The following is a 26,590-nucleotide window of genomic DNA, read 5'->3' on the forward strand; positions in this document are numbered from 1 at the left end:
CAAAACTGGAGCAGTTGAGTTTTTGGAAGAGATTGAATAGGCAGAAAATTTATCCCCTTGAGTGAAGGCTGATGGGTAATCTTATAGAGGTTTATAAAATCATGAGGGGAATGGATAAAGTGAATGCTCATAGTCTTTTCCCCATGAAAGATCATTCTAGATCTGGAGGCATAGGCTTAAGATTAGAGAGGAAAGATTTAAATGAGACCTGAAAAGCAATTTTATCACTCAAGGTGGATCACATCTGGAATGAGCTGCCAAGGAAACTGAAGAAGCAATAATAACATTCAAGACAGGGAGTCAGAGGGTTATGGACCAAATTCAGTCAAATTAAATTTGCGCTGAAGCCAACTTGGTTAACATGGACTTGTTGGGCTGAATGGCCTATTCCATGATGTAGAACTCCATACTCTAGTACAAGTGTATATCGGTTAGCACATCATAAGACCCAAAGCATCATTTAAACAAGCATCATTGCAGATGTTACTCAGTGTTGTCTGAAAAGATCAGTTCTCTTCTCAAAAAAACTTTGCGTATTTCCAAAATGATCACCTTCTAAGTTTGAATACATATTTAAAATTCTGCATTTACTGATTTTTGGAAGTTATATAAATGAAAACAAAAGCAATGAATACTGTGCTTTATCTTTATAAAACTCATAAAAAGAATTTTCCTGCCATTTTCCTCATTGGCAGCTGTGAAACTTTACACAGTGGACACAGGGCCTAAATATTGAAAGGTATGATGTAATGTGACATGTGGTAAATGGCCACTTGGACAAAATATTAGGGGCATTTCCACAAGGTCATTTATTAGCATGAGCCACCTCCTTCCAAAAAAGAAAGGCAAAAAGAAGTTTATATATACATATATATATCTATATATAGATATATATACACACACACCTGAGACGGATGTCCAGATACCACCCATTCCACTCTGGGCAAAGTTTGATAATCAGCGATTGCAGCTTTGCACAAACGACGGAGTGATGAGAACATAGCTTCCTCCACCTTTCCAAGCCAATCTTCTACATTGCCTCGAGACTTAAGTCCTTTTCCCAAACTGACCTGCAGGGCAGAAAAATAAAGAAACTATTTTGGACAATCGCTTATCATGTTAGCATAACACATCAGCCAAAATATTTACCAAAAAACTTCTAAATTAAAGATCATATAAACAGTATGGAAACAGGCCATCTCAGCCCCTCTAGTCCTCACCAATTTAAGTGAACTCCACTAGTCCTACCTATCTGCTCCCTGCCCATAACCTTCCAATCCCGTCATATCCATGTGCTCACCTAACCTTCTCTTAAATAACAAAATTGACCCTGCTACAATCATCTCTTCCAGAAGGTCATTTCACTCCATTACCACTCTCTGAGTGAAGAAGCTTCCTCTGATGTTACCTCTAAAGTTTTGCCCTTAACCCTTAACTATGACCCCTTGTTCCAATCTCACCTACCCTCAAGGGGAAAAGTCTATTCACATTGACTCTGTCTATCCCCCTCATTATTTTATATACCTCTATCAAATCACTTCTCAACCTTCTACATTCCAAAGAATAAAGACCCAGTCTACTCAATCTTTATATGCATTCTAGATACCGCAATCCAGACAACATTTTAGTAAATCTTCTCTGCACCCTCTCTAACTTATTGATATACTTCCTATAATTTGGGGACCAGAACTGCACACAATATTCCAAACTTGGCCTCACCAATGCCTTGAACAGTCTTAACATCACCTCCCAGCTGCTGTATTCTATGCTTTGATTTAAAAAGGCCAGCATACCAAAAGCCTTCTTCACCACCCTATCTATATGAGATTCCACTTTCAAAGAATGATGAACTGTAATTCCAAGATCTCTCTGTTCCTCTGCATTCCTCAACGCCCTCCCCTTCACTGCATATGTCCTGTTTTGATTATTCTTTCCAAAATGAAGCACTTCACACTTATTGACATTAAGCTCCTTTCAGCCCACTTTTCTAAGCAGTCCAAATCCTTCTGCAGTCCTCAAAAACCATCCTCACTATTCACAACTCCCCCTATTTTTGTATCATCCTCATATTTCCTCTCCCAATTTACCACTCCATCATCCAAATCATTAATGTAAATGACGAACAACAAGGGACCCAACACCGATCCCTGAGGCACATCACTCATCTCTGCCCTCCATCCTGATAGACAGTTATCCACCATTTTAAATACATCATTTTAAATCATTCTTTTCAATGGCTTTATTTATTCTTGCTCTTATGTTTTGACACTCCTTATATCTTGACTCCATTTTAAACCACCCATGATATTCAAAAATCCCCTGAAGAGAGGACACCTAAGCATTAGCCTTTGTAAAATGTTAAACCATCATTCACATGTCCAATTTGTCACATCTCTATTTCTTCCTGGCAACATGAATGAGACTGAAAAGTATCCAGGTGTGCAATATCACACTTTATCATATAGAAGCAACATAAGACATATTCTGAATAAAAACTCACATTTTCATTAAACCCAATGAATAAAATGTCACTTAATTTGCCAATTAAAACCAATGAAAATGTCCTTACTTTTTCTCCTTCAGGAGAGATCATAGCCAAGATATCATTGGTATACAGCTTCTCAGTTTCTCCCTCAGTTGTTCTTTCCTCACCCTGGGGCGCTAGAGCAAACTCCAACCTTGAAATTGCATCAAAGCATTTGCGCAGATGTGGCTGGACAGCCTGTGGGTTGCGCGTCTGTGCTAGAATCTCCAGTAGCTCATCGTTAGACAGAAAGTAAAATCTATGACCCAGATTCAAACATAACATTATTATCTACTAATTCCCTTGGTCCAATATCAAAAGCATACTTTGTAAAAAGAGTTTTTCAAAACAATTGGTTAAACGGATACAATGCACATGCATTCACAGTTGAGGGATGGTGACAGATAATTATTTATAGCTTGAATATATATGTGAGACATTTTTAAAAATAACATATGTATAGGCTTGACTTCATTAATAATAAAAAAAGTAACTGGCCTGAAAAACCTGAATGTGATTAAAACTTCTTTGTCTAGCAATTTTAGGCAATCACTAAAAGTGCAATACTTAGGTGAAAATCTGTAGACTTGGAACTGAAAAGGAAAAGAAAATGGATACTAACAAGAATAAATCAAAGATGCAAGTCTTGAAGATATTTTTGAAGGAAGAGGAAAAGACAAAACCAGCAGGAAGCAATACTGTGAAACAGCTACTAACATGAGTTTCATGGGAAAGACGTTTTCAGATGAAGCGAAAGAGATGATGGTCGAGCATAAGTCTAGGAATTATCTCATTTAGTCTTCATCAGCAGTGTGCATGGTCAATGATTCCAAAATAATTGTGGTTGAATACTGCAAAACATGAATTGTACAGGTTGGCCCACCCCTGATACTGTAACTCCTCTCCCTCAGGATTCATAATAAAGAAAGTACCGCCCAATCCCCCCTCTCAGTACTGCCTTGGAATCAGGCCAACAGCATACAAGAAATATCTGTAAGTTTATAATGATTAAAGCCTCTTAATCTCGACATCTGGTCTATCGGGTCCAATTGATAGCGCTACAATTTAATATCTATACTTTCATGCCATGGACAAGGATATTCGAGTGGAGAAACTGGACACTGGTCCCAAGGATCCAGAGGCCTCTGTAAAATTCAACCAGTGGCTGCACTACCTGAATGCCTTTATGTGGAGGCACGACATTTAGGAAGTCGATAGGAGAAACCTGCTGTTTGCACAGGTCGGCCACCGTGTTTTCCAGATGATCAGGGACTGTAACACTTACTCAATCACCATGGGGCTCCTGCAAGAGCAGTACCGGGCCCCAAAGAACGTAATCTACTCCAGATACCTCCCGGAATTGGGCCAACAGCATGTAATGGATGTCTGTAAGTTTATGCTGATAAAAGCCTGTTAATCTCAACTTCTTGTCTGTCAGATCTAATTGATAGAACTACAATAACATCCACAGACAATGATATGGATGGGACAGCTGATCTTTGACAACAAAGATCGATGGTTGACTGAACTGTTGTACTATCTTTCTGCCATTCTGTCAGAAATATCTGAAGTGTCTTCCTGAATGATTCACTGACATTTTGAGCAGTTTGAGCCAATGATCTCCACAATTTGGTGATCTACATATTTTTTAAAGAGGCTTTGAGCACATTCTTGAAAATTTTCATTTGTCATCCTGTATACCATTTGACGTGCCAAAACTCACAAAGCTCAGAAGACAACAATTTTTTTGGAAGTTGCGTGTATAATGTGCACCACCTATTGGTACTAGGTGAATGAGATTAGAATCTCAATATTCTCACTTGGGAGAGATATTGACATTTATTTTCCCCTTCAGATTTGGATGACCCTGGGAATTTCTCCAGTGCTTTAATGTACCAACTGTAAGTTATTTATGTGTCTGCCAAATATTGCATGGTGGAATCATATGACTAGTTTTGAGATCTTGATCTACAAACACATTTTCCAGCAGTCGAACTAAAGTTGTATTCACATCGGCAGGATTTCAGTATTGATCTCTGCCCTTTCTGTTTAATGATTCCTAAGTAAAATTTATAAGGTCATGCAAGCACCTTTTAAATACACCCATTATCGTCTTGCTGACCAAGCAGAGACTGTTGCAGGATTTCGCATTGAACAGGAAAAAGTGTAGAACTTGATTAAAGAGTAAGCCATTAAGGATAGGGGAAGATGAAGCAAAATAAGCAGAGATCAGCAACTCTCAAGCAGAGTAAGAATAATGGAAAAAATAAATTATTATATCACTTCCTGCTTGGACATAATGAATTATAAAAAATAAGGTACTCCATAGAGGAAATTTTGAAAAAAAGTTCATTCTTATTTCTCCCAGAAGAACAAATGTTGTACTTCTGCCAGAGATCAATTACAATATAATCCACTGGTAAAAGAAGGAAGCAAACCTGGGGAAGATCACTCGTTTAGATTCAAGGTAGGCCTCCAGACACTTTAGTATTTGGTCTAATAATGCATTATTATTCTGGAAAGCTTCCAAAACACCTATCATAGAAACAGAAATGACACAATAACATTTAGCATGATAAATATCTTTAAAATTAAGAAACCAAAATGGAAACCAGAAGCTTCTGGGATCACTTGAGCATATCGAACAGCATCAGTGGAGAGCACAGACTTGCATTCTCTCTGCATGCTATCTAACCAAATAAAATTCCATTACAGATCATTACAATATGTTTCCCTTTTTCACTCTAAAATAATAGATACTCAGTGCTTTCTTTCCTAATATTGGAGTCTAGGATACTTCTGTCAGCAATGTTGATCATCTGCATCCAGATTCTTTACTTTAATCATTCTTTCTCTTGTTCTCGCTTAGATAATGACTAACTTACTCATTCTTTGTCTGTCACTCAATAGTTCATCATTTATGTTCAACTATTCCCACACTTATCCATCTTATTCAGTCACACACTTAGCTATTCCCTCAATGACACTCAAGTTCATGCATTTAATCATTCTCTTGTACTCATTCACTCAATTAGTTTCATCCACCCCATCTTTCTTCAGAGGATACAGAAAACTAGATTCCAAACCAAAAAATGGAAAGACTGTACACCTCAAGTTGATTTTCCCCTTTATTGTCCTCTCTCAGAGATAATGAAGACAGGTGATGATAATTACAATGACTAATACCATTTTGGTTTGGCCACATTACTGCAGACTTATTTGCCTGTTAAATATAATGGAAATACTCTTGGAAACAGAAGTGCGAGCTCCCTAATAAAATTGTCAAATAGCCAAAAAAAATTAGGCAAGTTATAAAAATAATTCAACACAATTGGTGTTAAGAACTAAGAATAAATTAATTGCTTGTTCTTCAACCACATTCTTGAAGAGCTACAACATGATTCCAAAGTTAAAGTATCATATTTTGAAATACAATAATGTAAATAAATCAGGGAATTGTTAGTTTTGAATAATCTGACAAAATATTATTTACAGGTCAGAATATAGAACAACCCAAGTCAAATGAATTGATTGCAAGTCTCAAATCTATCAAAATATAATTAGAATCTTTCAGACATCTGCCATAATTTTTTTTTTAAAAGGTGAGGGAGGGAAGATAAAGTTAAAAAGCAAATAAAACCAGAAAATACTGGAAACACTCAGCAGATCAGACAGCAACATTGAATGATACACATAGGAAACTGCAGCTGCTGGAACCTGAAACAATCTGATGGAGGAACTCAGCAGGTAAAACAGCAACAATGGAATTGTTGATATTTTGAACTGAAACTTTTATTGAGACTGGAGATGTGGAGAAAATAAGCTAGTATAAAGAGGATATGGTGGGATGGGTGGAAAAGGACTCCATGTGGAATTAGTGAACCAGGGAGAGGTGAAGCATGTTTACACAAAATTGCTGGAGAAACTCAACAAGTCACACAGCATTCTTTAGGTAGCAAAGGTAAAAATACATAACCAACATTTTGGCCCTGAGCCTTTCATCAAGGTATGAGCAAAATGCAGGCAAGTGCCAGAACAAAATGGGGGTGGGGGGGGCGCGGGGGCAGAGGTGATGCATGACACACAGTGACAGTAGTTTGGCAGATGCCAGACAAAGAGAAAAAGGGGAAAGAAAAACAAAAGACTTGAGTAGAGGAAGACGAGTCATACAGGGTGAAGTGGATGATTAGAAGACAAAGGCTGCTAAGACGATTGCAATAAATGGAGACCAAATGGAGCCAAAGTGGGGGGGGGGGGGTGAGGGGAGGAAGAGAAAGAATCCAGTGGAGAGATGAAATTGAAGATAAGAGGTGATGAAAATGGGTAAGTGGCTGGGTTGGGGTAAATAGAAAAGAGGACAAAAAGTGGGGCTGGGGTGATGAGAGAAAGAGAGAGAGAGATAGAGAAAGTGGTATGGAAGAAGAGAGAGGATTCATTACCTAACCTGCTGAGTTTCTCAAGCAGGTTGGATTTAGCATGTCATACACTGAAACTTAAACCCTGTTTCACCCTCCACATGGTCTGCATATTTTTTAACTGGATTAATTGCGGATTTCTGTGATTACACTGTTGCTTGTACAACAACAAATGTTTCAGGGCAAACTAAAAAACAGACTGAGCAAATGTCAGTAAGTAGAACCTATATTTCAGTCTTCCGATATATCAGCCTACACAAGAAATGTACACTGTTCTATATACAGGAAAACAGAACCACTTTTTAGGAAAGAGTTAAATATTTTCAGAATCCATGTACCAGGTTGAGTAGCTGCCCTCAGAGCACTGGGTAGGCGATTTACTCTTCTCATGATTTCCTTCCAGGATTTATCCACTTGAGTGAACATCCTGGCCTCCGCAGGCAGCTGACGCTGAATGTCTGGAGCAGAGAAAATACTTTCCAAGTACAACCAGTTTCTCTGACATGTCAACCATTGTTCCTGCAACAAAGTTTAAAAAAAAAACATTGTTGTTTTATTTTAGCAATTTGGCTTATTCCAACAAAATATATATATATATATATATTTTATATCAAATTTAAACTGTATTGCAAAAACAACAAAAGCAAACACACTGTGTGTGTGTATGCACAGGGAGTTATTCTGTTTTGCTACAACTCTATTATAAATGAACTTTTGATTAATCAAGTATTTTATCTCAAATATAAACAATTCAATGGAAAATTTAAACAGTTGGTAGCAACAGATGATGACATATCACTTATAAGGAAAAATAAGAAATCAGTGTTCACAAAATCTCTTCGCTCAAGCCAAGCACAATCAGCTTTGTGGAATACTTACACAAAACATTTACAGCATGACTAGTTTTTGGAAGATGACAATGTTAGAAACAGAAGTACCTTTAAAGAAATTGCTCGAGACAAATATTGAAAACAAAGAACATTTATTAAAACAACAATGCAAAGTTGGGTGCTTCCCCTTACCCTGGGAATACACACATACACTAGGGCTCACCCAACTTTTATACAGTAAATTTCAGTATCAGAATACCCTCCCCCTTACATTCTTCTGCCCCCTGGATGGGTTTGGCAGAGGCAATCCTTCCTGCCTACGTGCAGTTTCAGTATACTTGGAGGACCAGGGGGTATCCTGTCAGTGTCCCTTCATGTTATTGTCCTTATTCACACCTTCCTGATTCTCAGAGCTACAGTCTCTTGGTATGTAGAGTTGGTTCATCCTGTCTAGGGTTGACTAATTTAATATGTATAACTTTGTAAATCTGTGTAAGGTTAACTAATTAGATATGTAGAACTTGGCACTTCTGTCTATCCAGACTACCTCAACTTCCTACATTCTATTGTTCCTTACCGCTCCTTATCTTATTCTTATGGTGGCTCATTGATCTTGTCACAAAGACTAGAAGATTCTTATGTTAATCGTGCTGACTCTGCTTTCCTGCATCCTAATTCCCAAGCTCATCCTGTTTGTACTGGTTACAGCCATTAACTGATGTATGAATTTTAGTTTCCTTCATGTTCATAATTTTAGATCAGTTTTCCCATCTCTCACAACAGTAAGGAAAGATCTTTGTGACTTTTGAATTCTTGGTTGATGCCTCTTCCAAATTTATACCACAAAGCCAGTAATCTTCTGGATGTGACTTTGCTTTGCAGCCTTTGCTTGATTACATTGGGCCATTACATCAATATTAGTCTTATATACATATATACACATATATATATAAATATATATATATATATATATATATATATATTCTTCTTTGGCTTGGCTTCGCAGACGAAGATTTATGGAGGGGGTAAAAGTCCACGTCAGCTGCAGGCTCGTTTGTGGCTGACAAGTCCGATGCGGGACAAGCAGACACGGTTACAGCGGTTGCAGGGGAAAATTGGTTGGTTGGGGTTGGGTGTTGGGTTTTTCCTCCTTTGCCTTTTGTCAGTGAGGTGGGCTCTGCGGTCTTCTTCAAAGGAGGTTGCTGCCCGCCAAACTGTGAGGCGCCAAGATGCACGGTTTGAGGCGTTATCAGCCCACTGGCGGTGGTCAATGTGGTAGGCACCAAGAGATTTCTTTAGGCAGTCCTTGTACCTTTTCTTTGGTGCACCTCTGTCACGGTGGCCAGTGGAGAGCTCGCCATATAACACGATCTTGGGAAGGCGATGGTCCTCCATTCTGGAGACGTGACCCATCCAGCGCAGCTGGATCTTCAGCAGCGTGGACTCGATGCTGTTGACCTCTGCCATCTCGAGTACTTCGACGTTAGGGATGAAAGCGCTCCAATGGATGTTGATATTATATATATATATGTGTGTGTGTGTGTGTGTGTGTGTGTGTGTGTGTGTGTGTGTGTGTGTGTGTGTGTGTGTGTGTGTGTGTGTGTGTGTGTGTGTGTGTGTGTGTATATATATATAAAAAAACTGAAAACTATTTTCCAACAGTGATAACAGTGCAAAATATGATAATATTTGCATTTATCTGTCAATAAACCAACTATAGTTGCTCATTTAAATTCATCTGAGTGGCATTTATAAATGCAATTAAGCGTAGCAATTATAATAAATATCAATTAAGATAAGGTCAATGTGGAGCATGATCTCTTAACTTTTCAATTTATGGAGTTCTTCCTAATTTCTGGTGAAAATGAAAAAGCTGCAGTGATGATTATGTAGAAAGTTTGTTAGCTTGCTGAATCTGCAGTCACATGATTTGTCTGAGAACATTTTGTAATTAGGGGAATAGATTTATATGATGGAAATATGAAAGTCACTAGACAAGACAAAATATGCGTTAATTTTTCAAATGAACTATTTGATTTTAACTTCTGCTTACTCAACTTGTATGAAGTAAGCCTCATAACATGCCTTCAGACATTTAAAAATAAAATACAGAATGATTTCTTTTTTGGTGAACTCAGGAGCTGGTTAGGCATACTTTTACACAGAAATCGAAGGAGAAACCTTCTACCTTCACCAAAGCATGATTGGAGATGGCCATTGTGTCCTCTCCAAACTTCACTGTTTGATACATAAACACACCCTTCTCTCCAACTCCTTCCATCATCATCCAGATCGGTGGAATTTCAACAACTTATTTCCAATTCTATTTATCCTGTCAAGCCAAGAACTATCTGCAAATATTTCTCTATTCTTTGTTGTATTTTTATCTCTGAGGCCCCTGTGAATCTGTTATTGGCTCTTTCATTCTGCATCTAAAATGCTTTTAACCATTTCCACAAATATGCTAATAGCATCAAGCTCCACCTCACCTTCACCTTTCTTGACACCCAACTAAATGGGTGTCAAGAAAGGTGGATGATCAAGAGCCCAAAATTACTCTTAGTGCTGGAGGAGATTGGACATGTTGCAGCAGTAAAGTCTAAAGTTAGTAAATGCATGCCTGTAGGTTTCAGCCACAGATAAGCAACATAAAGGTAATGTTACAGAGGTGGAACTAGATTGATTTAATGATACTGTGCTGAAGTGATTTTGATGTCTATGTTGTAAACTACTTGGATGAATTTCAGACAATTGCAAAGGAAAAGGATAATCAATAATTATAGAATCACATTGTGGTGACCTTTTGTCTTCCATTATTTTGTTTTGGAAAATTTCTGCTCCCGCAGACCTTAATGACTGAAATTCATCCAGGTAGTTAATACAGCTGTCAGTTTTTTTTTAACCCTATCAGCAAATTAACTTTAGACTTTGCTATTGCAACATGTCTAATCTCCTCCAGCCCTAAGAGAAATTTTGGGCTCTTGATCAGCTGCAAATTTTAATTAGTGTACAACTGACAGCCTTGACTGAAATTACCAAAGTTTCAAGCTTTGGTGATTCTTTCCTAAATCTCTCTTGTTCTCTGCCTCTCTTTCTCCCTTTTAGAACCTATTAAAAATTTGGTAGCAAAACTTTTGGTCATCTGCCATAATATATTCATGAGGAGTCAACATACAGGAGGGAGACTGAAAACTTGGCTGAATGGTGCCACAGCAACAACCGTGCACTCAATGATTGTTGACTACAGGAAGGGAAAGCAAGAGGTATACAATTCAGTGATTTTGGGGGGATCAGAGGTAGGGAGGGTGAGAAAATTTAAGTTCTTGGGAGTCACTATCTTGGAGGATCTTTTGTGGACCCTCAGGATCTTTGCTTCCTCAGGAGTTTGTGGAGGTTTGGAATGTGTGGAAGAAAAATTAGTAAAGACAGTTTTAGTGGGTGACAAAGAGTTAAAAGTAAGCTGTGCGCTGCCACTTTAAGTCTATTAATTATTACAAGGACATTCAGTAGTTCAGCTGTGTGCTGTTGAATAAGACAGTAGACCCTCCGGATCCCACCAAAGACTTTGAAATGTTTATTTTCGAATCAACCAATGACAATCGCTTTCCTCCTTATATGGAGGACACTCTCAGAGTTTCAGTGTGACATGTGTCTATTGTTTGTACCTTTGTACAAATTAACCCAGCTGGTCCGTGCTCAGCAGAGCAGCCCCAGTATTTTTATGGGACTGTTCTCCAAGATATCTTGAAAATAAAAGACTCCTGAAGCGACTCCCTGGTGCCTTGGCCGAGTTATTCCGTTATAAAACACCATTTCTCCGCAACAGATACACACCAGAAACTTTGGCAAATTTCTACATATGTGTAGTGGAAAGTGTGCTGACTGGCTGCATCACAGACTGGTATGGGAACACCAATACCTCAGGGCATAAAGCCCTCCAAAAGGTAGTGGGCAAAGCCAGGAGATCCCAGGAAACACCCTCCCCACCATCAGAATGTCGCTGTTGGTGAGCAGGAGGAATCACACCATCTAGCGCATGCTTTGTTCTCGCTGCTACCATCAGGAAAGAGGTGTAGGTGCCACAAGACTCATTCCACCAGGTTCAGGAACAGCTGCTGCCCCTCCACCATCAGACTCCTCAACAACAAAATCAGGAACTCATTTAAGTCTCTTACTTGTGCACTTTATTGATTTTTTTAAAAAATTCTCTCTGTATTGCACAGTTTGTTTACATTTGTTATCTTTTACATTTCTTTATTTGTTTACATATATATGCTGCTGTGTACAGATTTTTGCATTACAAATAAGTGGTAATTCTGCTTTGCCTATGTGATGTCATGTGTAATGGTATGGATTGTATATGCTAATTGGCTCAGGCTGGCCCGCCCCCTGATGATAGTCTTACCTGGACTCTTCCCCTGGGACCCAGGCCATAAAGGTCAGGCCACTTTTCCCTTCCCTGCACTTCCCTAGTTTGGATCCAGGCCAGCTCAAGTCTTTTGTGCAATAAAGCCTATCATTCCCCTCAAGTCTTTGTCATTGCAATTATTGAGGCAACTGATAGTGCCCAACAATTTATTGCACAAAAATTTTAACATCTCCGGTAATGGTGAAGTTGCTGCGCCCCAATTGGCTAGAAGTGGATCTCCAAGTCCCAGGTGCATGGCAGCTGGTCAACTATTTTAACAACTTCCTGGAGTGGTCGATTCAGGCGAAAAGAGGCTAAAGGTCCTACAGACAAGAGTTGGCAAGAGGGCTTTCCAGGCCATCCGAAATGGCACGACCTACTCAGAGGCGATGGCTGAACTACAGGCGCTTTACAAGACAAAGGTCAACGAGATCTACTCCCGTTGCCTCCTGGTGTCTAAAAAGCAGCAACCTGGTGAGTCGGTTGAAGAGTTCATTTGAGCCCTGATCATACTGGGAAAAGACTGTTTGGAGAACCCCACGGTATCTGTGTCAGGGGCCCAGAGCGTGGAAGACCTGGTCCGGGACGCTTGTGTGTCGGGATTGAGGTTGGATTATATCCGACAATGTCTCCTCGAGGAGGATCAACTCCCAATGAAATGGGTGATCCAACTGGCCAGAACTTTAGACTCGGCTCAGCACCACACGGAGTCGATCGCGGGCAGAAGCGGGCCTACCCAGTATGCGCCACCATGAGGGCCACCATCCTGGGAGTCAGCGTCAGGGACAACTGACCCGACTGCAGCTGCAGTAGCACCGGATCATCGAGGTGCAACTTCTGCGACAGTCAAGACACCCACGAGGTCTCTGCCCCATGAAAGGAGCTACCTGCTCGAGCTGCAGGATAAAGGACCACTATCAATGTGTCTGCAGGTCCAGAGCCCCATCTCAGAGCAGCACGGCATGTATGGCCGAGGAGCTTCCGGTTCTGGCTGTGTTGCTCAGTAAGGCGAGTGCCATTTTACCTGCTCCCGCCGCCATCCTTTGTGCAGCAGCAATCCTTACCAGCGACATCACTTTTCCCCCCAATGACGTCACTTCTGCCTTCTTCATCAGCGTTGGCAGCGTGGTCAACATGGAGGCCACCATCTTGGGTTCGGGTCTCCCTACCGATGACAAAGACGATGCACCCATCCTGGCATCGATCAGCTTGGACCAAGCCAGCCCTCACCCAATCACAAACTTCATGATACAGGTCGAGGTGAATGGACACAAATCGAACTGCCTCTTCAATAGTGGCAGTACTGAAAGTTTAATACACCCCGAGGTGGCCTGGAGGCTCTCGATCCCCATTTGGCTGGTGACCGGGTCCATGTCGATGGCAGCGAAAGACCAGCGGACTTGTATCCGCGGGTAGTGTGCGGCGTCTCTGATGGTGGGAGGGAGGAGTGTTATAAAGACTTTTTATTGTTGTTCATGCCCCAACTCTGTGCGCCAATCCTCCTGGGCCTCAACTTGCAGATTCAGTTCAGGAGTGTGCTGATGGCATTTGAGGGCCCCAAACCCCGCTCAGTGTTTATAACCCGCAGCTTACGGACCCCACCCCAATCCAGCACCCAGCTTTCGGCACCGTCCTGCAGCCTCACCACCCTGCAGCCACCCCTCCTTCACTATTTGCAAACCTCACCCTGGACTGTAAACTGATTGCCACGAAGAGTAGGCACTATAGCACGGAAGATATGGTGTTAATCCGGGCTGAGGTTAAGCGACTCTTGGCAGAGGGGATCATAGCTCCTAGCTCCAGCCCCTGGAGGACACAGGTCCTCATGGTCAGAGGGGTGGGAAAGCCCCGGATGGTGATTGATTATAGTCAAACCATCAACCTCTTCACCCAGTTAGATGCGTACACACTATCCCGGATAGCTGACGGTCAATAAGGTCGCACAATACAGAGACTTCTCGACCAATGACCTCAAGTCGGCCTATCATCAACTCCCCTTTCACCTGAGCGGCTGGCTCTACACAGGTTTTGAGACCGATGGCAGACTTTTTCATTTCCTGCGGGAGCTTTTTGGTGTTACTAACAGTGTCTCTCCTTCACAGAAAGTCATGGATTGGATAGTGGAGGAGCACAAGCTGACAGCAATGTTTCTATATCTCAATAATGTCACCATCTGTGGCCACGACCAATGGGACCACGACACAAACCTCGCTAAGTTCATGCGCACTGCCAAGTCTCTCAACTTGACATACAATAAGGACAAGCGTGTGTTCAACACAAATCATCTGGCCCTTCTCCGTTGTGTTGTGGCACTTGGTGTCATTGCCCCGGACCCCGACCGTATGCGACCCCTTATGGAGTTCCCAGCCCCAAACACCCTAAAGGCACTAAAGAGGTGCCTGGGGCTGTTTTCTTATTATGCACAATGGGTGTCCAATTATGCCAATAAAGCCCACCCCCTGATTAAGTCCACAACTTTCCCGTTATCGGTGGAAGTCCAAGCTGCATTCTTCCAGATCCGAGGAGACATCACAAAGGCCACGATGCATGCCATGGACGAGTCCATTCCATTTTAGATGGAGAGCGATGCCTCCGATTTTGCACTGGCCACCACTCTTAACCAGTCAGGCTTGATTAAGAAGGAGGCCCAGACGATCGTTGAGGTGGTGCGCCACTGACACTATTACCTGCCCGGTAAACATTTTACCTTGCTGACAGACCAGAGGGCAATGACCTTCATGTTTAATACTAAACAGCGGGGTAAAATCAAGAATGACAAGATTCTTAGGTGGAGGTCCAGCTCTCTACCTATAATTATGACATCTTGTACCGACCAGGTAAACTCAACAAACCCCCAGATGCCCTATCCCGGGGGGGGGGGGGGGGGGCGGGGGGGGGGGGCATCGTGCACCAGCGTGCATCTTGACCATCTCCAGACCCTCCACAACAGTTTGTGCCACCCTGGAGTCACAAGATTGTACCACTTCATCAGGACTCAAAACCTCCTGTACTCTGTTGAGGACATCCGGTCCACAACCAGACGCTGCCAGATCTGTGCTGAATGTAAGCCGCAGTTCTACCGGCCTGAGAAGGCACACCTCATCAAGGCCACATGCCTCTTTGAACGGCTCATTGTCGATTTCAAGGGCCCCTACCCACTACAAATAGGAACACCTACTTCCTGACGTTGGTGGATAAATTCTCCAGGTTCCACTTTGCTATTCCCTGCTCGGATATGACCTCGGCAACGGTAATCAAGGCGCTGCGCAGTATCTTCACCCTGTTAGGGTACCCTGAGTACATCCACAGCAATTGGGGGACCTCGTTCATGAGTGAGGAACTGCGACAGTACTTCCTGGCCAGGGGCATAGCCACCAGTAGGACAACCAGCTATAACCCCAGGGGTAATGGCCAGGTGAAAAGGGAGAATGCAACCATCTGGAAGGTGGTGCTCCTGGCCCTTAGGTCCAAAAACATGCCGGTGTCCCACAGGCAGGATGTTTTGCCTGAAGCGATTCACGCAATCCGATCGCTCCTGTGCACCGCGACTAATGCCATCCTGCATAAACATCTGTTTGCTTTCCCTTGGAGATTGGCAAATGATGCCTTCATTCCTCCTTGGTTGGCAACCCCGGGGCCAGTCCTGCTACAGAGACACGCGAGGGGCCATAAGACGGATCCACTGGTGGAAACAGTACACCTCATACATGCCAACCCACAATACGTGTTTGTAAGGTACCCCAATAGCCACGAGGACACTGAGCCTATCCGAGACCTGGCGAGGGCCGGCGACCCTGAAGCTGCATTGCCTGCCACAGCCCACCCACGCGGAGCAGACCACCCCAATACTGGAGGCCGAGCCACCCAGCTTTGCCCACCAGGAGTTGGACCTCCGGGAGGCATCAAATCCCCCTAGCTCCAGGGAGACCCCAAATGTCACCCCGACCCAGACTCCTCCCTCCACTGCCCACCCCACCCCGGGACCACTTCCCTTCCCAAACAGCATAGCTCAGATACACCTGCTCTCCAGCGGTCCCACAGAAGGAGGAAGTCACCGGAGCAGCTAAACCTCGGGGAATTTTTTTTCCTCTCTCTTCCCCTCTCATTGTGTAAAAGGTGGGGGGGGGTTCTGTTTAAAAAAAGGGGCGAATGTAATGGTATGGATTGTATATGCTAATTGGCTCAGGCTGGCCCACCACCTGATGACAATCTTACCTGGACACCTCCCCTGGGACCCAGGCCATAAAGGTCGGGTCACCTTTCCCTTCCCTGCCCTTCTATTGTTTGGATCTGGGCCAGATTAAGTTTTTTGTGCAAAAAAGCATATCATTCTCAAGTCTTTGTCATTGCAATTATTGGGACAACTGATAGTGCCCAACATCATGTATGTACCCTGACAATAAATCTGAAATCTGAAAATCTGAATATAATTAAATTTAGTTTGATACCCTTGCTATGAAGACTCTTTCTTTGGCTTGGCTTCGCAGACGAAGATTTATGGAGAGGTAATGTCCACGTCAGCTGCAGGCTCGTTTGTGGCTGACAAGTCCGATGCGGGACAGGCAAACACGGTTGCAGCGGTTGCAAAAGAAAATTGGTTGGTTTTTCCTCCTTTGTCTTTTGACAGTGAGGTGGGCTCTGCGGTCTTCTTCAAAGGAAGTTGCTGCCCGCCGAACTGTGAGGCACCAAGATGCTCGGTTTGAGGCGATATCAGCCCACTGGCGGTGGTCAATGTGGCAGGCACCAAGAGCTTTCTTTAGGCAGTCCTTGTACCTCTTCTTTGGTGCACCTTTGTCTCGGTGGCCAGTGGAGAGCTCGCCATATAACACGATCTTGGGAAGGCGATGGTCCTCTATTCTGGAGACGTGACCTACCCAGCGCAGTTTGATTTTCAACAGCGTGGATTCGATGCTGTCGGCCTCTGCCATCTCGAGTACTTCGATGTTGGAGATGAAGTCGCTCCAATGAATGTTGAGGATGGAGCAGAGACAACGCTGGTGGAAGCGTTCTAGGAGCCGTAGGTGATGACGATAAAGGACCCGTGATTCAGAGCTGAACAGGAGTGTGGGTATGACAACGGCTCTGTATACGCTACATGGTCTTTGCCCTCAGTCAGCTCCAAGAAAAGTGCAGAGAACAAAACAAAGGACTCTACATCACCTTTGTTGACCTCACCAAAGCCTTCGACACCGTAAGTAGGAAAGGGCTTTGGCAAATACTAGAGTGCCTCGGATGCCCCCCAAAGTTCCTCAACATGGTTATCCAACTGCACGAAAACCAACAAGGTCGGGTCAGATACAGCAATGAGCTCTCTGAACCCTTCTCCATTAACAATGGCGTGAAGCAAGGCTGCGTTCTCGCACCAACCCTCTTTTCAATCTTCTTCAGCATGATGCTGAAACAAGCCATGAAAGACCTCAACAATGAAGACGCTGTTTACATTCGGTACCGCACGGATGGCAGTCTCTTCAATCTGAGGCGCCTGCAAGCTCACACCAAGATACAAGAGAAACTTGTCCATGAACTATTCTTTGCAGACGATGCCACTTTAGTTGCCCATTCAGAGCCAGCTCTTCAGCGCTTGACGTCCTGTTTTGCAGAAACTGCCAAAATGTTCGGCCTGGAAGTCAGCCTGAAGAAAACTGAGGTCCTCCATCAGCCAGCTCCCCACCATGACTACCAGCCCCCCCACATTTCCATCGGGCACACAAAACTCAAAACGGTCAACCAGTTTACCTATCTCGGCTGCACCATTTCATCGGATTAAGACTATTTTGTTACAATAAAGATACTTTAGCCATACAAGTTGTTTTTGGAGTGAAGGTCAGATTACTCTGGTTGTACCTGTAGCAAAAGTTCGCAGAATTTTATTTTATTTTTTTAAATGGAGAAATGTCAATTAGTCAATTCAATTCATACAAGATCGATGCAAGAGCAATCATTCACTCAGCCACCATCTCACCACACCCCAGCTATGACAGCAAAAGGAATTTAAGTTGCTCTTCATCAGACATGACCTTACTTTGAATGATGCATATTGTTGAATTAAAAAAGTAAAGGATTTCAAATTCTTTAGACTTTGCAAAAATTATGTAAATAAGTGGGTCCTCCCAAATGTTATGCCTCTGCAAAAATATGACAATGTTGACATAAATTGTCATGGAATCTGTGATATTCTGAAAAGTGAATCATTATTTTAATTCATCCTGTTCACATAATATCTCACTTATCAGGAAGGCACAACAACAACTGTACTTCCTGAGAAGACTGAAGTAGACAAGGCTACCAGCCACCATCCTGTCAACTTTCTACAGAACCTCTATCGAGAGAGTCCTGGCTGGCTGCATCACAGTGTGATATAGTTGCTGTAGAACATTGATCGGCAGCCAACCCACAGGACCATAAGAGCAGCAGAGAGGATTACTGGGGATTCCCTCCCCCCAATGATGTGATCTACTTGGGTCATTGTTTAAAGAGGGCTCGCAAAATAGCTGAGGACTCATACCACCTCGCAGAGAGCATCTTTCAGCTACTCCCATTGGGAAGGAGATACAGGAGTATCAGAACCAAAACTACCAGGCTAAGAGACAGCTTCATCCCTCAGGCAGTGAGACTCCTCAGCGACTGAAATAAACTGCTCATACAAGCCCTCTTCTATTTACTAAACATTTTTTTTTAATATTCTTCTTCTCTTCTTTGGCTTGGCTTCGTGGACAAAGATTTATGGAGGGGTAAATGTCCACGTCAGCTGCAGGCTCGTTTGTGGCTGACAAGTCCGATGCGGGACAGGCAGACACGGTTGCAGTGGTTGCAGGGGAAAATTGGTTGGTTGGGGTTGGGTGTTGGGTTTTTCCTCCTTTGTCTTTTGTCAGTGAGGTGGGCTCTGCGGTCTTCTTCAAAGGAGGTTGCTGCCCGCCGAACTGTGAGGCACCAAGATGCACAGTTTGAGGCGATATCAGCCCACTGGCGGTGGTCAATGTGGCAGGCACTAAGAGATTGCTTTAGGCGGACCTTGCACCTCTTCTTTGGTGCACCTCTGTCACGGTGGCCAGTGGAAAGTTCGCCATATAACACGATCTTGGGAAGGTGATGGTCCTCCATTCTGGAGACGTGACCTACCCAGCGCAGTTGGATCTTCAGCAGCGTGGATTCGATGCTGTCGGCCTCTGCCATCTTGAGTACTTCGATGTTAGGGATGAAGTCGCTCCAATGAATGTTGAGGATGGAGCGGAGACAACGCTGGAGGAAGCGTTCTAGGAGACGTAGGTGATGCCGGAAGAGGACCCATGATTCGGAGCCGAACAGGAGTGTGGGTATGACAACGGCTCTGTATACGCTAATCTTTGTAAGGTTTTTCAGTTGGTTGTTTTTCCAGACTCTTTTGTGTAGTCTTCCAAAGGCGCTATTTGCCTTGGCGGATCTGTTGTCTATCTCGTTGTCGATCCTTGCATCCGATGAAATGGTGCAGCCGAGATAGGTAAACTGGTTGACCGTTTTGAGTTTCTTGTGCCCGATGGAGATGTGGGGGGGCTGGTAGTCATGGTGGGGAGCTGGCTGATGGAGGACCTCAGTTTTCTTCAGACCGACTTCCAGGCCAAACATTTTGGCAGTTTCTGCAAAACAGGACGTCAAGCGCTGAAGAGCTGGCTCTGAATGGACAACTAAAGCGGCATCGTCTGCAAAGAGTAGTTCACAGACAAGTTGCTCTTGTGTCTTGGTGTGAGCTTGCAAGCGCCTCAGATTGAAGAGACTGCCATCCGTGTGGTACCAGATGTAAACAGCGTCTTCATTGTTGAGGTCTTTCATGGCTTGGTTCAGCATCATGCTGAAGAAGATTGAAAAGAGGGTTGGTGCGAGAACGCAGCCTTGCTTCACGCCATTGTTAATGGAGAAGGGTTCAGAGAGCTCATTGCTGTATCTGACCCAACCTTGTTGGTTTTTGTGCAGTTGGAAAACCATGTTGAGGAACTTTGGGGGGCATTCGAGGCATTCTAGTATTTGCCAAAGCCCTTTCCTGCTCACAGTGTCGAAGGCTTTGGTGAGGTCAACAAAGGTGATGTAGAGTCCTTTGTTTTGTTCTCTGCACTTTTCTTGGAGCTATCTGAGGGCAAAGACCATGTCAGTAGTTCCTCTGTTTGCGCGAAAGCCGCACTGTGATTCTGGGAAAACATTCTCGGCGACACTAGGTATTATTCTATTTAGGAGAATCCTAGTGAAGATTTTGCTTGCAATGGAGAGCAGCGTGATTCCCCTGTAGTTTGAGCAGTCTAATTTCTCGCCTTTGTTTTTGTACAGGGTAATGATGATGGCATCACGAAGGTCCTGAGGCAGCTTTCCTTGGTCCCAGCAGAGCTTGAAAAACTCATGCAGTTTGGCATGCACAGTTTTGCCGCCAGCCTTCCAGACCTCTGGGGGGGATTCCATCCATACCTGCTGCTTTGCCACTTTTCAGTTGTTCAATTGCCTTATATGTCTCTTCCCGGGTGAGGACCACAGGAGTATCAGAACCAGAACTACCAGGCTGAGAGACAGCTTCATCCCTCAGGCAGTGAGACTCCTGAGCGACTGAAATAAACTGCTCATACAAGCCCTCTTCTATTTATTAAACATTTTTTTTAAATATATGTGATATCTAAATATATATATATATAAATATATAAAAATATATATATATAAAAATATATATATATAAAAATATATATATATAAATATATATATATAAATATATAAAAATATATATATATAAAAATATATATATATAAATATATATATATAAATATATATATATAAATATATATATATATAAATATATATAAATATATATATATATATATAAATATATATATATATAAATATATATATATATATATATATATATAAATATATATATATATAAATATATATATATATATAAATATATATATTTATAATATATATATATATAAAATATATATATATATATATAAAAAATATATATATATAAAAATATATATATAAATATATATATGTGTGTGTGTGTGTGTGTGTGTGTGTGTGTGTGTGTGTGTGTGTATACTGCATATGTATCATTTGTCTGTGTGAGTTTAAGTTTGGATGTGAGTTCGCATGTTTTTGCACAGGCGACCAGAGAACACTGTTTCGTTAGGTTGTATTTGTACAATCGGATAATAATAAACTTACGTCTCATCATGAGTAATTTAAAGGGTTTCATCAACAATTTAACGTGCAACTAAGCATTTTGCAACACTAAATTTTTTTTTAAAGTATAGAATTTTTTACTACTTTGCAAACTGATTACTATTGGCCAATTTTTAATCATATACATGATATTCAAGTATAACAAAGCAGCTATTTGGAAAATAGTAAAATCTTTCTTGAAGTTATGACAATTACCCTCATGACAAATTCACAATATACTGGCAATCAAAGTTTAGATGTAAACTCCCATTTCCTGGAGTTTCACAGCCATAGATCTGTACACTTGATCCCTCCCTTAAATGTGTGTGCATAATAACACTTGTCCATGTCATCCCAGGCAACATCCTGTCTGTGCATATTCTCATACAGTCAGCAGAAAGGAGGAGGCTCCTCTGCTTCCCAATAAAAGAAGTAAAACTCACCAATGTTTCATTGAAGAGTGAAAGAAGTCTTTGCCACTCATCAACACGGGTTTTAATAGGTCCAACATAACGTGATGAGGCTATGGTTGATACATTGATAATGCTGTCATCTACCAAAGCCTGTAAATAAATATTTTATAGGATTTAATCAATTAGAATCAAATTGAATTGAGAGTGCTCACAATAATTAAACTTTAACCATGAAATATGTATTTCCAGCCATCAGTTTTTGATTAAATTTTTCAATTTGAACAGAATTGAACATTACGTTTGTTAAATTTCTCATGTCTTTATCGCTACTTTGTACTTCTAAATTTTGGTTAAATCATATAGATTTTTTCAGGGTATCTTATTAGAATCTTTTTATTCTTTTATCATACAGCTGATAATATTCTTAACAATGATAAGTAGCTGATGCAGATGCCAAATCTTAGGAAGATAAACAAGAAGAAAAATACGAGTTTTAAAAGGATCATTTTAATGAGATGAAATGAAAAATTTTACCCTTGTCATATTTCGCTCATATGCATTTTAGTTGGAGATTTTGTGTAATCATTAATTTGTTTGTAAATCACATAATAGGGTTTTAAGCAGATGCCCTTCAATCCATGGTAAACAATCTTTCTACATCTACTCTGTCCATGCCTTTCAACATTCGAAAGTTTCAATGAGATTCCCCCTTGACAGCACATACCCTAGTACAAATGCTCTTGACACCATATCGTACAGCACAGAAATGAGCCCTTCTAGTCCATGCCAAACTATTATTCTCTCCAGTCCCACTGAATTGCACTCCATTCCCCTCCCATCCATGTACCTGTCCAAATTCTTCTTAAAAATTCAAATTGAGTCTGCATTCACCATTTCAGCTGGCAGCTCATTCCACACTCCCACCACTCTCTGTGTGAAGAAGATACCCCTAATGTTCCCCCTAAATGTTTCCCCTTCCACCTTTAACCCATGTCCTCTGGTTTGTATCTCTCCTACCCTCAGTGGAAAAAGCCTACCAACATTTACTCTGTCTAGTCTTCTCATAATTTTAAATAGCTCTTTCAAATCTCTCCTCATTCTTCTACGCTCCAAAGTATAAAGATGTAACCTGTTTAATCTTTCCCTGTAACTCAGTTCCTGAAATCCGGGCAACATCCTAGTAAATCTTCTTTGCACTCTTCCTATCTTATTGATATCTTTCCTGTAGTTAGGTGATCAAAACTGCACACAATACTCCAAATTTAGCCTCACCAATGTCTTATTCAACTTTGCCATAGCATCCCAACTCCTAAACTCAGTACTTTGACTTATGAAGGCCAATATGCCAAATGCTCTTTTTACGATTTTCTCTACCTATGATGCCACTTTCAGGGAATTTTGTATCTGTATTCCCAGATCCCTCTATTCTACCACACACCTCAGTGTCCTACCATTTACTGTGTATATCTATGTTGGTTTGTCCTTCCAAAATGCAACTCCTCACACTTGTCTGCATTAAATTCCATCTGAAATTTTTCAGCCAATTTTTCCAGCTGGTCCAGATCCTTCTGAAAACATTGAAAGCCTTCCTCACTGTCCAAAACACCTCCAATCTTAGTGTCATCTGCAAATTAGGTGATCCATTTTGCCACATTATAATCCAGATCATTGATATAAATGACAAACAACAATGGTCCCAGTACCATTCCCTGAGGCACATCACTAGTCACAGGCCTCCAGTCTGAGATGCAATCATCCACTACCACACGCTGGTTTCTCCCATGTGGCCAACGTCGAATACAGTTGACTACTTCCCCATGAATACCTAGCATCTGAACCTTTCTGACTAACCTCCCATGTGGGATCTTGTCAAAGGCCTTACTAAAGACCATGTAAATAACATTCACAGACTTTCCTTCATAAACTTTCCTAGTAACCTCCTCAAAAAACTCTATAAGATTGGTTATACATGACCTACCATCCACAAAGCCATGCTGGCTATCCCTAATCAGTCCCTGGCTAATCCAATACTTGTATACCCAATCCCTAAGAGCACATTCTAATAACTTACCTACGACTGACATCAGGCTCACAAGTCTATAATTTCCAGGGTTTCTTTTGGAGGGCAACATGAGCTACCCTCTAATCCTCTGGTACCACTCATGTGGCCAAGGAAATTTTAACTATTTCTGCCAGAGCCCTTGCAACTTCTATACTAGTCTCCCTCAAGGTCCAAGGGAATATCAAGAGGCCCTGGGGATTTATCCACCCTTATTTGCTTTAAAATAGCAAGTATTTTCTCCTGTTTAATCTGTGTAGGTTTCATGACCTCACATTGCTTGTTTTTTTTTTAACTTCCTTAGTCTCTGTGCCAATTTCCTGAGTAAATAATGATACAAAAACCCTTTTTAGATCTTTCCCATCTCTTCAGACTCCATACATAGATGACCACTCTGATCTTCGAAGGGACCAATTCTATCCCTTACTATCCTTTTGCTCTTAATATATGTGTAGAAATCCTTAGGATTTTCCTCCACATTGTCTGCCAAAGCGACCTCGTGTATTCTTTTAGCCTTCCTGATTTCTTTCTTGAGTTTTTCTCGCATTTTTTTTAATACTTCTCAGTTACCTCATTTGCTCCGAGTTGCAAATAACTGCTGTACACCTCTTCTTCTGAACCAGATCCAAATACCCCTTGAAAATCAAGGATCCATATACCTGTTCACTGCATTTTTTGTATAATATGTCACAAACAACATAAAGTTGATTTATTATGACAATTACCCTCATGACAAATTCACAATATACTGGCAATCAAAGTTTAGATGTAAACTCCCATTTCCTGGAGTTTCACAGCCATAGATCTGTACACTTGATCCCTCCCTTAAATGTGTGTGCATAATAACACTTGTCCATGTCATCCCAGGCAACATCCTGTCTGTGCATATTCTCATACAGTCAGCAGAAAGGAGGAGGCTCCTCTGCTTCCCCTTGGGACATAGCCCATCTAGGTAATTCCAGAAGAGATGCTGTGGGTGAGAGGTGACATAGGTTACAGGAGCATTTTTTTTGGCAGCTGAAAACAAAGGGAATATTTATGATGAAATTCACCGAATGATCAGTCTTACCTGAATTTCATCAGTCCCTCCAAGAATGAAAATATCCTTGGCATCACGATGAGGAAGAACAATAAACTCAGTAATTTTCCAGGCATCTTCTACCTAAAAATAGAGCATTTGTACAACACTATCATGTGTGCCCACTTTAAAAGAGTGAATTGACATTGCAACTATCATACTATATAAAATGAAATGCCATTTGTTTATCCATTTACTGCATTAGATTGCAACATCTACATTGCATTAGATTAGTGGATGGAAACATTCATAGTTCCAACTTTGATGATCAGTTGCTCCAGTATGAATTTTCTGACATTATTATTCACTAAAACAGACCTGAAATTTGAAAATATATCTGTAAAGAGATAAGCTTATTGTGCCAAACTGGCCACTTGTAACTTGAGATAGACAAGGTCCAGGCCACAGATTAAATCTAACTTGGTTTAGTCTACCTCAATTATCTTATAAATTTCTGAAGAATTTTTTTTATAACACAGGAGACGATTTAGCCCATTAGATTTGAATTGGCTCTTGGGAACAATTCAGCTCTTTATCCCTTCTCTTTATTTCCCTGTAATTGTGCAATTTATGCTCTCTCACACATGCTTATCAACTCCCCTTTAATTTCTTTTGCCAATAAGCTACACCAAGAACAATTTGCAGTAGCTAATTAGTCTTCCAATATGTCTTGAAGATGTGCAAAGAACAAAATATGATTAGTGCAACATTCATGTACATGGAAGCATAGTCTTGGGCTGAAGGTTTGTTTGAGTTATTGGTTCCTGACGTGACCTAATATACCTTATGTGTAGATACAAAATTATTTTCTGTGATGTTCATAATACACCATTCTTACAGGTCCACATTCTTGTAACTGTCTTCTCTCTTCACCAGAATAAACCTCCCATCATAATACATACTCTCATTACTTCAAGACTTCAATCACGACACCCCATAACACAGCCACAAATGCATCTGAATCTGTGGAATATGTGCTTTCAAGACCAACGTTGGTAAAGAAGGAAAGAAAGGCATATTTTCCCTTCAGAAAAAGTTCAATCCACAATCATTACTATTCTTTTACCAAACCTTAATCAGTGCACCAGAATATTCAAGATGGTCAATAAATTAATTTAGATAGCTCCTGCTGGTTATGGCTGGAGGATCCACTACTCTCATACAACCAAATATGCATGGAAGGATAACATGAACATGTCTATGACATTACATTAAAATTATTTTATTTTAATGATATGCAAATGTATTTTTTTGAAAAATTTATTTTAAATTTTACAAGGAATAGAAAAGAATATAATATAACAAAACATACATGTAACAAAAAAAACCCTTATTCCCCTCATCTCCCACACTCTTACCCCCTATCCCCCCCTACCCCTTACTATCCCTCCCTCCCCCCTGGAGCTTAACATACAGAAAGAAGGTTATTACAAAATACGAATATGTCACATGGGTTGAATTACAATGTAAATAAAAATAATAATTACTTAACATTTAACTTCATATATTTCAAATATGAAGTCCACATATTTTCAAAAAAAGAATAATTATTCCTCAAGTTATATGTAATTTTCTCTAAATACAAACATGATTGAATTTCATTATTCCACCCCTGTATACTTGTCTACACAATTTTTCCAAGTTACCGCCGTACATTTTCTAGCTACTGCCAAACTTAAACGAATA

At 41.3% G+C, this 26,590-nt stretch overlaps 1 protein-coding gene across 10 annotated transcripts in view; it reads right to left on the reverse strand.

Moving 5' to 3' along the window:
• dnah6 (dynein, axonemal, heavy chain 6) overlaps positions 1–26,590 on the reverse strand; it is a 362,044-nt gene that overhangs the window by 233,492 nt on the left and 101,962 nt on the right. For all 10 annotated transcript variants that reach the window (XM_069923917.1, XM_069923897.1, XM_069923911.1 and 7 more), the window contains 6 exons: positions 24,896–24,988; positions 21,798–21,917; positions 7,278–7,458; positions 4,963–5,059; positions 2,570–2,783; positions 906–1,070 (listed from right to left, as the gene is read on the reverse strand). In XM_069923917.1, the coding sequence (XP_069780018.1) occupies positions 906–1,070; positions 2,570–2,783; positions 4,963–5,059; positions 7,278–7,458; positions 21,798–21,917; positions 24,896–24,988 (870 nt within the window). The remainder of the gene's footprint in view (positions 1–905; positions 1,071–2,569; positions 2,784–4,962; positions 5,060–7,277; positions 7,459–21,797; positions 21,918–24,895; positions 24,989–26,590) is intronic.

This window comes from Narcine bancroftii, chromosome 1 (genome assembly GCF_036971445.1).
Source record: "Narcine bancroftii isolate sNarBan1 chromosome 1, sNarBan1.hap1, whole genome shotgun sequence".
In the NCBI taxonomy this organism is placed as follows: domain Eukaryota; kingdom Metazoa; phylum Chordata; class Chondrichthyes; order Torpediniformes; family Narcinidae; genus Narcine; species Narcine bancroftii.